Below are 12440 nucleotides of genomic sequence, written 5' to 3' on the forward strand. Positions count from 1 at the left end.
TGCCTTCGTCCTGGCCCCATTACTTGACTTCTTGGAAGATCCGTTTCATATGTCAAACAGAGACCTCGAAGTTGTCCCTCACAGGGTTGTCAGGAGACTTACAAGAAACTGTGCCGAGAGCTCAAGACTGGAAATATGAGCACACCATGGAGGTCATGCTGCCAGGTGAGTGGCTGCAACAGCAGGAGCAGCAGCAGCCTTAGGAAGGAGATGTGGAGAAAAAAGCAAGGGTAGCTAATGCAACAGTTCAGGGGAGACACCATGACGGCCTGGCCAGCAGGACTGGGAGCATGCTTGGGAAGGAGGAGGAGAAGCTGGAGTTGGCACCAGGGGAAGAGAGGGCAATGGCCACCATTTGGCCTAGGTTTCTGTTTGGGAGACTGAGGGGTGTGTTGATGAAGAGGGAGGTCAAGGAGGTTAACGGGGCAGGGAGTGGCCTGTTTGCCTTTTCAATTTAACAATCGCTATTCCCATGTGAAGATTTGATGAGGGGCCAGCGCTGCGGTATAGCAGGCTTAGCTTCTGCCTGCGGTGCCGGCATCCCATATGGGCGCTGGCTTGTGTCCCGGCTGCTCCTCTTCTGATCCAGCTCCCTGCTATGGCCTAGGAAAGCAGAAGATGACTCAAGTGATTGGGCCCCTACACCTGCATGGGAGACCTGGAAAAAGCTCCTGGCTCCAGGCTTCAGATGGGTCCAGCTCTAACCATTGTGGCCATTTGGGGAGTGAATCAGTGGATGGAAGACCTGTCTCTCCCTCTCTCTATCTATAACGCTACCTCTCAAAAAATAAAATATTTTTTTAAAAAAAGATTCAATGAATGGAGAGCTTGTTGGGCACTGGTTGGAACATTCCAACAGAGCCGAACTGGCGAGGGGTGTTTTTGGAGGGTAGGAATGCCTGCCATGCAGAAGTCACTGCTGGGTTGGAGAGAGAACAGGAGCCTAGGAGCTGAGCTGAACTCTCACCACAAAAGGGCGGCCGCTGGCACAGTTACTGAAGCTCCAGGTCTCAAAGGAAGACAGGGACCCACTGTACTCCCCTGGGGACCAGGCACTGACTGCCGCGGAGTGCTCAGCCCTGGCCTCTCAGAACCACCCCAGGAGGGAGGCAGGGCAGCTATACCACAGCTCAGAAATGGAGGGGAATCCACCGAGGAGTTCAAGGTCAATGGGGGGGGCCCAAGTCTGTATATGGGGGGGCCGCACAGCCTTTATGCAGAGCGAGCATTTGAAGGGGCACGGTCAAGGTCGTCCGCACTCTCTAACCCCGCAGAGATGGCCAGCAGCAAGGTGACGCTGAGGACTCCAAGCATTAGCATTAGGACGGTGGCAGGGGTTTTAAGCGAGGGAGCCGTGTCATTCAGGGGGATTATTCTGGCATCTGCGCTTCCAGAAGTGGGTCAGAGAGAGGGGACAGCAGGCAGATCCCGGCGCTCAGAGATGGTGACGGTGCTCTGCAGCATAGGAAGCGAGCTGGGAAGACAGCAGCAGCCGCGGGCACAGAGGCAGGAGGCACCGGGGCCGCGAGTGCAGAAGCGTAAGGGAGGCAGGAGGCTTGTGAATGTCCCAGATCTGGGCACGAGTGCTCATAAAGGCTGAACTGCACCGTTTTCTCAAATTATAAAAGTTGCATGTTATGTTCTTATATGTTAATATTCTCGGAAAATACACTTTTAAATGAGACCATGATTCTTAAGTCTTATCAACCCTAGTATTATTAGACCTGGTTGGTTAAACATGGGCAAGCCACACACTAAATTTAAGGTATTTAAAACCTAGAAATGTCAGATACATTCAGGGCGGAGAGTTCGGAAACATCAATGAGGTGTGAGAAGAGAATGATCTCTTACAGTCCCGCCACCCAGGACACCCTTTCACGTTCTGTGTGCAGGAGCACTGGGTCGCACTGGGGTCACACTGGGGCCACACTGTGACTGTATTTCTGGATCCTATGGTTTTTCATTGAGCATTTACATCATGAGCTAAATTCAATGCAGTGCATTCTCGTGTACTTCTCATCAAGAATCCTTTTTGTTGAGGAGGGGGTTTTTCACCGAGCAGACACTTCTCTGAGCATGTGGGCAAGAAACACACACAAGAGCCTGCATTTTACACAAGTTTTGACAGGAAGCTGCTCTGTAGCAGGAGTTCACAGGACTTCTCAAACCTTCCCCTACTGACCTAGGCCAAGCGCATTTCTTTGCCATCTGTTTTGCCCGGGTATTAGGCTTAAAAATGACTAACGAGAAACATGTGTATTTTTAAAAGGACCAGTACCGCAGTCAGAGAGTCAAATGTTGAGTCCTTGGCAAGTGCCCTGCTTTCCCACTCTGTGTGTAGTTCTGGTGTGTTGTATTCTGGACTTTTCTGGCACAAACACATAGATACGATGTTACTGATTATGCAAACGGGGCTGTTGAGCTACTTTTTCCCCACCTAGCTTATACTGTTTCTACTTGTAGATCCACTGCCTATTTTGCTAATTGCTTCAGTATTATTCCATAGTAGGGGCATCAGAATTAATTAAAGCAAGCTCTTGTTGTTGGTTAGATAGGGTATATCCAGTTTTTACTTTTTAAAGTGGTGCTTCAGTAACTCAAAAATGGGCACATGAACCCTGTACATTGCAGGAGGGTGTAAATCGGGGTTGCCTTGCTTAGTCATGGACAACACTTGCAGCAGGTACTCAGAATGCTAGCATACGCCCCAGCAAGTCTGCTTCTAGGACTATGCCTGGGATAATTAAGAATTCATGGTCATGTGAAAACTTGCACACCAATGTTTGTAGCAGCATTAATGTTAGCCAAAACATAGAAATAGCTCAAGTGGCCTCCAATTCATCAATAAATACACAAAATGTCCTATAGCTATACAGTAGACCGATGTAAACAGATATTTGGCAATAAAGAATGAGGCCCTAATACACATTCCAACAGGGATGAAAATTTAAAAAAAACCACCATACCAGATGTGAAAGGAGTGAGGCACAAAAGGACACATATTATGTGACTTCATCTCCGTGAAATGTCCAGGCCAGGCAAATCCAAATGGACAGAAAGCCGATTAGTGCTACTGGGGGAAGGGGAGGGGGCGGGAGTGACTGTGTAATGGGTATGGGATCACTTTCTGGAGCCATGCAGTTGCTCTGGAATTAGAGTGGTGATGGTTGCACATCCTTGTTAATAGAGGGCAGTGAAATGCCCATTGTAAAGTGGTTTTATGTTGTGTGCATTGTACCTCAATAAAAGCTATTTTTAAAATGGGGAAAAGACATAACAGGCATGTTGCACATGGGGACATTCATATGGAAGAGACATGTGAACATGCACTCAATCTCGTTAGTTATCAGACATGCAAGTTAAAACCCCAGTGTGCGATCACTGCTTCCCCACCAGATGCCTGAAACAGGACTGCCTTCCCAGCTGGTGGGAGGCTAACTTGGTACAACCACTGTGGAAGACTGATCCACAGGGCCTAGAAAGGCTAAACACACATTCTATGACCCAGCAATTCTACTCCTGGGTATACATTCAACCGATATGAGTGCCTATTTTCTCAAAAGCAAACAAATTTATAATACACCAAAGCTCGGGGAAAAAATACCCAAACATTCACTCATAGCAGACGAGATAAGTAGGTTGTGATGTTCACACAAGAAAAAGTAAAGAGCGGAGACATGGAACCAAGCAGGTGCATCCCACAGGGCTGCTACAGAACCCTCTGCAACAAAACCCCCGCTTTCGTCCTCATGGAAGGTATCCTCTGGATCCATTTTTCAAAACCGATGAAATAATTTCAAAGGTGCTTCATTTTTTCCCTGATACCAGTACTATTTTAAAAACAAAACTTTTAACGATTTCAAAATAAATTCCTATGAGCTGTAGAAAAGCTGGAATATACAGATTGATGGAAAACTCCCATCACCATCACCACCAGCACCGGCCCCTGCCCCGCAGAGGGAGCCCCAAGAACACCTGGGGATGCACGCACCTGGACTCCTGAGCGCTGAGGAAGGTCGAGTGGCTGAGGCAGGCTCCACACACACCGTCCACAGCCCACACTTGGACGGAGGAGCAGGGCGAAGGTGTGAGTCCTCTGCCCTCTAATCTCCTTATCCCCTGAGCCTCACGGCTCAGCTGCCTGTCTTCCCCACCTGCGGGCTCTGCTCACCTGGGGGCCCTCCCTCACCCCTCCATCTTCTGCCCATCCCCACGGCTGGTTCCACTCAGAGCCCTGGGGCCCACCCCTCGGGCCCGGTTCTCTACCAGCTGCAGGAGGCCGAGTGGGGCAGGTTTGGCCGCTGTGAATCCGCGCCCACCACAAGGAGCCACCCGACATTCACCTGTGGCTCTCTGGCTGCTGCCGCGCTGCCCACCGCCCACTGTGTAGAACGACCTAGACTATGGGGCGAGTGCCTCCCTCCCCTCTCCCTCCCTGCTGCCCCTCACAACAACTCCTCTGCCTCCTCAGGTCTCAGGCTGGGAGCTCCCTGGAGACACAGCCTGCGCCAGCAGTGGGGTTGCATTTGCTCTCTCTCCAAACACGTCTGTCTTTAACCAGGTGAAACAAATCTATAATTTGACCCTTCAAGACAAGCATAACACTGTGCACCTGAGAGGTGTGTCATCTCTGGGCAACGCAGACTCTGACCCAAATGATTTGCAATTCATTTTATTGATTAAAATGTTAGAAAGTCCTGCGTTTCATTGTTTCAGATACAATGTATCAAAATGAACTAGAGGGAGCAGTTTATAAGGTGAAAGGCAGGATTGCACAACCGGGAGGGACGCCGGCTCCTGAGCTGAGCCTGTAGGATTGGGGCTGCTGCCCGTGGAGACGGCGGAGGGACAGGAAAGCAGCGTGTCCCGGAGCACGGGATGGGCATGCTCAGCTTCTTGATGCCTTGAGAAAGGACGAGAAGGCTGGGGAGCCCAGGAATACCCGATTCCCATAAAACTGGGGAAACACACATTCTTCTATTCCTTTTGTGAGAACATTTAAAAAAATAAATAGATTAGATCGGGACAATCACTAAAACTTAGTTTTTAACAAAGGGATTGCGTGAAATATGCTACAAAATGAGAAGTCACATGATGAGAAAATGTAAAGAAATGATCTCTCAGAGAAGGCGGTGGACGGCATGTCAATTCAGTTCTGATGTGCTCACTTTAAATACAAGTATGCATAAAATACTTCATACGACCCATCGCAGATGGACTATTCTCTTAGAAACCAGAGAGGTCTGAAATAGGGGATATTTTTTATGCAGGGCTGTTTTCAGGCAGTGACTCAGCAAACTCTCCACACCCCCTGTCCCCTCTGCAGTCACGGGGTTTGAGGACTTCCGGGGGCCCTGGTGGTCAAACGGGATTACTTCCTAGAAAACTCAGCCCTGGACCCATTCCTGGCTTCCTAATGCATCTGGACTTCACATGATTCTCCCAAAGCCACTGTGGCCCAGGCCTGCCTCCCAGTGGCCAAATCACAAGACAGGACAGACAAGGAGGCGGCTGGAAGCAAACAGGAGCCCTGCAGGAGCTCCATCCAAGCCGGCTGTGGCTCCGGAGCAAGGCAGGGTGAGGCAGGGTGAGGCAGGGCTTCTCCCACTGCAGCTGCTGCGTGTTCATTGTTCCAACATCCCAGCACCCTGCGGCACCACTGCCTGAGAGAAGATGGGGCTCATGTCCTTCCTCAATCACATTCCAAAGCAGTGAACAGACCCATCCCTCGTACTGGACCTTCATTCAGGTTTGGAGAGCAAAGGGCGCTTTTTTTTTTTTTCTTCTCCCGTCTATAATCTATTGAGAAAGCCCAGCTTGAAACTGCTGGGGATCTCGATCATTTCCAGAGCGTGTGGAGATGGGGCAAAAGGAAAGGTGACTTGGAAGAGGTATTTGGTATCCAACATCAGCTGTGAGGAATCCTCCCGGCTACTTAGGAGAGCCTGAAACGAGAACCAGAGGAGGGGTGAATAACGGAACCCGGGCAGTGCTTTGCTGCCGCCCAGCAGTCAAGAGCAGGGTGGGTACAGCAGCACTGCCTCCCGTGAAGAACATCTTTCACAATCACGGACGAGCCCGGCGTCGTGGTGCAGTGGGTTAAGTAGCTGCCTGCATTGCCAGCATCCCACACAAGTGCCAGGGGTGAATCCTGGCTGCTCTACTTTGGATCCAGCTCCCTGCTAATGCACCTGGGAAACAGCAGAGAACGCCCAGGTGCTTGGGCTTTGTCACCCACAGAAGAGACGTGGGTGGAGCTCCTGGCTTTGGCCTGGTTCAGGCTTGGCCATTGCAGCCATTTGGGGAGTGAACCAGCAGGTGGAAGATTGATCTGTCTGTCTCTCCTTTTCTCTCTGCTTTTCAAACAAATACATATTAAGGGAAAAAATATCCCGTGAGATGACACACAGCACAGGTCTAAGGTGAAATGGCCTATCCGGGCTTCTGGGTAAGCTTTCATGAACACTGTCTTGCTCTGTTTCACTTCAGAAATTAATTTTTCCCCAGCATAGATGGACTCCAAATCTGTGTTCTATTTTTAGCTATTCTCATGCATAATTCTAAGCCTAAACGCAAGTAGAGCTCAAGTATTACATTTTTAATGAACTCATCTTTTTATTTTTAGATTTATCTATTTGAAAGGCAGCACTAGAGAGATAGAGAGAGGAAGAAAGATCTTCCAATCCAAACCAGTGATTCACTAACCCAAATGGATGCAACGGCAGGGCTGGGCCAGGCCAGAATCAGGAGCTTCATCTGGGTCTCCCACATGGATGCAGGAGCCCAAAGACTTGGGCCATCTTCTGCTGCTTTCCCAGGTGCATTAGCAGAGAGCTGGATTGGAAGTGGAGCAGCCAGAACTCCAACCAGCACCCATATGGGACACGGGCATTGCAGGCAGCAGCTTAAACCATCATGCCACAATGCCAGCCCCATAAACTCATTCTTCTCCATTCAGTGGTTCAGAACCTTTTTGGTTTTAGGACTTTTTAATTTATATATATATAGTATTTTGTATACAACATTTATATTATATATTATATATAAATATAATATTTATAAATATTTAAGATTTATTTATTTGAAAAGCAGAGCTCAGAGAGGGAGAGAGAGAGATTGATTCCACCTGCTGGTTCACTCCTCCAATAACCATAACAGCTAGGTCCAGACCAGGTCAAAGCCAAGAGCCAGGAGCTCCATCCGGGACTCTCTCTCTCTCTCTCTCTTTTTTTTTTTTTTTTTTAACTTTTGACAGGCAGAGTGGACAGTGAGAGAGAGAGACAGAGAGAAAGGTCTTCCTTTACCGTTGGTTCACCCTCCAATGGCCGCTGCGGCCGGCGCACCTCGCTGATCCGAAGGCAGGAGCCAGGTGCTTCTCCTGGTCTCCCATGGGGTGCAGGGCCCAAGCACTTGGGCCATCCTCCACTGCACTCCCGGGTCATAGCAGAGAGCTGGCCTGGAAGGGGGGCAACCGGGACAGAATCCGGTGCCCCGACCAGGACTAGAACCTGGTGTGCCGGCTCCGCTAGGCGGAGGATTAGCCTGTTGAGCCACGGCACCGGCCCTGGGACTCTCAAATAGGGTGCTGGGCATGGGCCATCACCTGCTGCCTTCCTAGGCACATTAGCAGGAAGCTGGATCAGGACAAACACTCCAATGTGGGATGCCAACACTGCAAGTGGCAGCTCAACCTACTCTACCACAAGGCCAGCCCCCTCTTTATATTCATAAAAACTACAAAGGATCCCAAGGAGCTTTGGTGTTTTTTTGGTTATGATGATTGATATTTACAAGATTTTAATTAAAATAAATTATTCATTAATTAAAAGAAACTAATACATGCTAAATATAACATTTTAATTGAAAAATAACTATTTTCCAAAACAAATTTAATGAGAGGTAGTATTTTTTATATTTTTAGGAATCTCTTTAATGTCTGATGTAATATAAGATCTATTAGCTATCATATCTCTTCTGCATTTTAATGTTGGGATACACTATTTTGGTTGGAGTACATGAAAAAAAGTTTAAGGGAAAAGGGAATTAACAAATTTTGAAATGCATATATATAAGGGGTGTTGAAAAAACTCATGAAAAGTGGTTATTATTACAAAACTATGCATGGAGTTCTAAATTTCATCAAAATAAATTTTTTAAGAAAGGGTTTATTTATTTATTTGAAATGCAGACTTATGGGGTAGGGGAGGGATCTTTCATCTTGTTTTACTCTCAAAATGACTACAATATTTGTAGCTGGGTGGCTGAAGCCAGAAGCCTGGAACTCCATCCTGGTCTCCCACATGCATGGCAAGGGACACAGCACTTGGGCCATCATCCTCTGCTTTCCCAGGTGGATTGGAAGTAGAGCAGCCAGGACTCAAACTGGCACTCACATGAGATACCAGCATTGCAGAGAATGGTGTAATCCACTGTGCCACAACACCAACCCCTTAACTTTTAATTTCACTCACCATGAATGCTTTGAAGTACGCTTGTATAAGAAAAATAGACCCTCAAGTCCCTCTATTTCCATCTGCATAGTATCCCAAGCTCACTAAGAAACAAGATCTTTAGGCCTGTGCTATGGCGTAGCAGGTAAAGCCACCGCCTGCAGTACTGGCATCCCACATGGGTGCCAGTTCGAGTCTTGGCTGCTCTGCTTCGCATCCAGCTCCCTGCTAGTGCACCTGGGAAAGCAGTGGAAGATGGCCCAAGTCCCTGGGCCTCTGTACTCACATGGGAGACCTGGTGGAGGCTCCTGGCTCCTGGCTTCTGATCAGCACTGCTCTGGCTGTTGTGGCCAATTGCAGAGTGAACAAGCAGATGGAAAACCTCTCTCTCTCTCTCTCTCTCTCTCTCTCTCTCTCTGCCTCTCCTTCTCTGTCTAACTCTGACTTTCAAATAAATAATCTTTTTTAAAAAAGAAACAAAATCCGCTGAAGGAAGACAGCATGCGAGTCATGGTCTGGGTGTTGTCATTCTCTTCCCACCAGGACTAAGAGAGATTCTGACAAGCGGGGCGTCTGGCAGGGAAGACCTGCTGCCTCAGCTGAGTGCCTGCTATCTGCAGCAGCGGCAGAGGCACTGCGCTCCCGGATCTCCATCACGTTCACTCAGCACGGAAGTCCTGCACAGCCCGTGGCAGGTTAAATGAAGAGCCATATCCTCAAGGATCTCACCTGCACTTTGCGAACAAAAGACGGGGTCACTCTTTTCTCAAAGTCGTCTATGGGTGTGTACGAATTCAGGATCTTGATGATCTGCAAACGTCATATAACATGGTGTCAGCCCGTGAGAAAGCACAACTCTGTCGGAAGCAATGGTTCTAGCGATTGAGGACGCCTGGGAAACCCGGTGGTTCTCTTCTACTGTAATCTGCTCAGGCGCCGTGTGTTAGCCATTTCCAAGAAAAGAGGAAACAAGGGAAGAAGGGTCTAGGAGGCAGCGGAGAGAAATCACATAGAGCACTCTCCTTGCAGCCTCAGCCTCTTCCTCCCCTTTGCCAAGTGCACGCACGCACACACACACACACATCTGTGAGCTTAGGACAGGGCATGTGTCAGAGACATTAGGCCACAGTTATTCTTCAATAAGTACTCCTGAGATAAAAGGGTGGGCCGTGGAAGAGGGGCGCACTCCCCTGAGAACACACAGAGTCAGGTGCAGCCCCTTGCTTGCTCAGCTGGGAAAGGCAATGCCTGTTACAGGGCTCCGCCCACAGTGAAGGGCCAGGGGCTCGCACAGCAAGGCTGATCACCTGCACAGCTGACAGCGAGGTGCAGCGTTCGTAGATCTCCTGGGCGTCGCTGTCCGTGGTCTTCTTGACCTGGAGCAACCAGGCTGCCTGGGACAGGGGCTCCAACGTTTCCTTGGCTAAGCTGTTCTGCAAATTCTTATCTTTGAGCCACTCTTCTAGGTAGCTGATGTTGCACCTGCAATGAGAGCCAGAGGAGCAAACACCTTACAGAAGGTTCCCTGAATCCCCCAGCGTGCCTCGGGGGCGTCCCAGAATTCACTGAGAGCCGCAGGGGCACAGCCTGGCTCTAACAGGAGGAAGTGGCCATAAGACCAGTCCTCAAGATCCGGGCTTCTAAGCATCACGGTGGCCTGGAGTGAGGGGCCGTAAACAGAACTGTACTTGGAAGTCTGAACACACAATAGTGATTGGGATAAGTTTTTGAGTTCTGAAAACTTATTAAGGGGAAAAATAGCTGAAGAGAAGTCTCGCACAGATATAAAAAGCTGATTTGCTTTCCCTGAATGGGCAGGAATTTTCCATGGCAGGAGGCGTTCCTCCAGTTGGCTGAGGTTTTTATTCCTGTTTCTGTCATAGTTACCACAGGTTTGGAAATTCTGAGACAGGCTGCACTGTGTGACCTTGGGCAGTTAGGCCCCCGGATGCACTGGGAGTCTGAGGACCCCCCCCCCCCCCCCTTACATTGCCGGTGGGAATGTAAAATGGTAAGTTACTGTGGAAAACAATTTCTCAAGATTACACACAGAATTACTCTATGACCTTGCATTTCCGCCCCTAGAAAGAGACTCAAGAGAACGGCAAGCACATCCACACAAAAACCTATACACAACAGTTCACAGCAGCATTACCCGCCCCCCACCAAATGACACAACCCAATGTTCACCAACCGATGCATGGGAAATCGGGTTGTGGTGGACCCATACTATGAGATAGCATTTAGCAATAAAAGGAATTAAATTCTGACATCTGTTACATGGATAAGCCTCCAAGGAGTTAGGGTCAATGGAAGAAATCACTCACAAAAGATAACATAGTTCATGACTCCATTTCTTTAAAAATAAGTCCCAAATGGGCAAATCTATAGAGAAAGAAATCAGGTCAGGGGATGCCTGGCCTGGAGGGCAGGGAGTTAGGGATTGTGTGGAGGTGAGTGGGGAATGAGGATAGCGACTGGGCCTGTGGTTCTTTTTTGGAGTGATGGAAATGTGCTAAAATTGCATTATGGCGATGGACATACAACACTGTAATATGCCAAGGCTGTGAAATTGTATACTTTAAATAGGTGAGCACTGTGATATGGAAGTTATGCATCAACAAGGCTGCTAACAAAATCGAATGTTGAATTCACTGATCTCTAAGGTCAGGCCCATCTCTGCCCTTCCAGATGAACAACTGCTCATGTGTTTGTCTTTTATTTTGCCGATTGTGGCTTCATTATAAAGCTACCTCCAATGTTCTGCAGGTCTTGCTCTCAGCAGGCATGTAGTATTTATCTGAATGAATGAATGAATGAATGCCTCTAAAATGTATGTGCTACTTACACAGCACTGCAAAGGCACTGCTTCCCTAGTGACTATGTTCAGTTGATAAAAGGAAAAAGTACTCGCCCTGATGGGGGCAGATGTTGGTCCTCAGAGTTGTTCTAGGTCTAGAGCCCCGTGTCTCGCTCACGTCCCTTTTTCACGTATGTCCCTACTCATTCTTGGGGGACCCGCGGATAGACTGACAGTGGAGTTTATGGCTTTACTTTACATAGGCTGACGCTACCTTGAAGCGTGATGGGGCCCCTGCTCAGGGCCTGTGACACAAATGCAACACTTTCCTCTCTCAGTGAACAGAAACCGATCTGCCAAGGCCAGTCCTGAATATGCCTTCCAGCGTGGTGTGTGGGGCTGAGCAACCGGAAGTTTCTTGGCTTGCTACACCTTCTCTGCCACCGTTCCATGCATCGTTACCATCATCGGCACCCCGGGTTCTCTGGTCACCTACAGGTACCAGACTCCTACATACACTGTAAAACCCTCAAATACCTGCCCTATATCACGTGCTTCCTAATCGCTTGATGAATAAGTCAGTGACAGCTCAGGGTCCGCGTTTCCTCAACATGGACCTACAGGGCTGACACATCTCAGGACTGGATTAGCGTGGCTTCCGGACAAACTCCAAATGCCTGGGGTTCTGAACCCTCACAGGCTCCCTCTTGACCTTGGTCCTGCAGCTCCCAACACAGACCTCCCGGCGCCATCCAGGAGAAGCCCAGAGCAGGGGCCCCCCCTCAGCTCTACCACTCAGCGATTGCCCACTGCCCCTGCCTGGAACGTTCTTCTGCAGCTCTATCACCCAATGCACACCTTTCTGGCTCCCCACACTTCCCCATCCAGGTCAGTCTCTTCTCTGCAGCATTTCCCGAAATACTTGTTTGTGACTTAATTGTAGCTTGCTTGGAATTGCTATTGAGCTATTCTGAGTGTCTTAGGGGCGGGAGTCACATAGACTTGCCCTCTGTTTCCTGTGCCCTCCACCTGTCAGCGACACTCGCAAAGGACATGGTGAGTGCTGGCTGAGAACAGGAGACCCACAGAGAGCCAGAGGTTAAAGTGCCTGATGATCTGTCCTCAGGTGAGGCCACGCGGCCACAGTGCTGTGGCACATCAGCCGGCCAACACCTCTTGAACGCACCTGC

General features: G+C 49.0%; 1 protein-coding gene across 1 annotated transcript in view; it reads right to left on the reverse strand.

Moving 5' to 3' along the window:
* Positions 1–5792: 5792 nt before the first annotated feature.
* MYO5C (myosin VC) overlaps positions 5793–12440 on the reverse strand; it is a 96074-nt gene continuing 89426 nt past the window's right edge. Inside the window, exons 39-41 of the mRNA XM_062204777.1 lie at positions 9758–9932; positions 9180–9260; positions 5793–5945 (exon numbers count right to left, since the gene is read on the reverse strand). Coding sequence (XP_062060761.1) covers positions 5793–5945; positions 9180–9260; positions 9758–9932 — 409 coding nt within the window. The remainder of the gene's footprint in view (positions 5946–9179; positions 9261–9757; positions 9933–12440) is intronic.

The sequence above is a fragment of the Lepus europaeus genome, chromosome 11 (assembly GCF_033115175.1).
Source record: "Lepus europaeus isolate LE1 chromosome 11, mLepTim1.pri, whole genome shotgun sequence".
Lineage (NCBI taxonomy): Eukaryota > Metazoa > Chordata > Mammalia > Lagomorpha > Leporidae > Lepus > Lepus europaeus.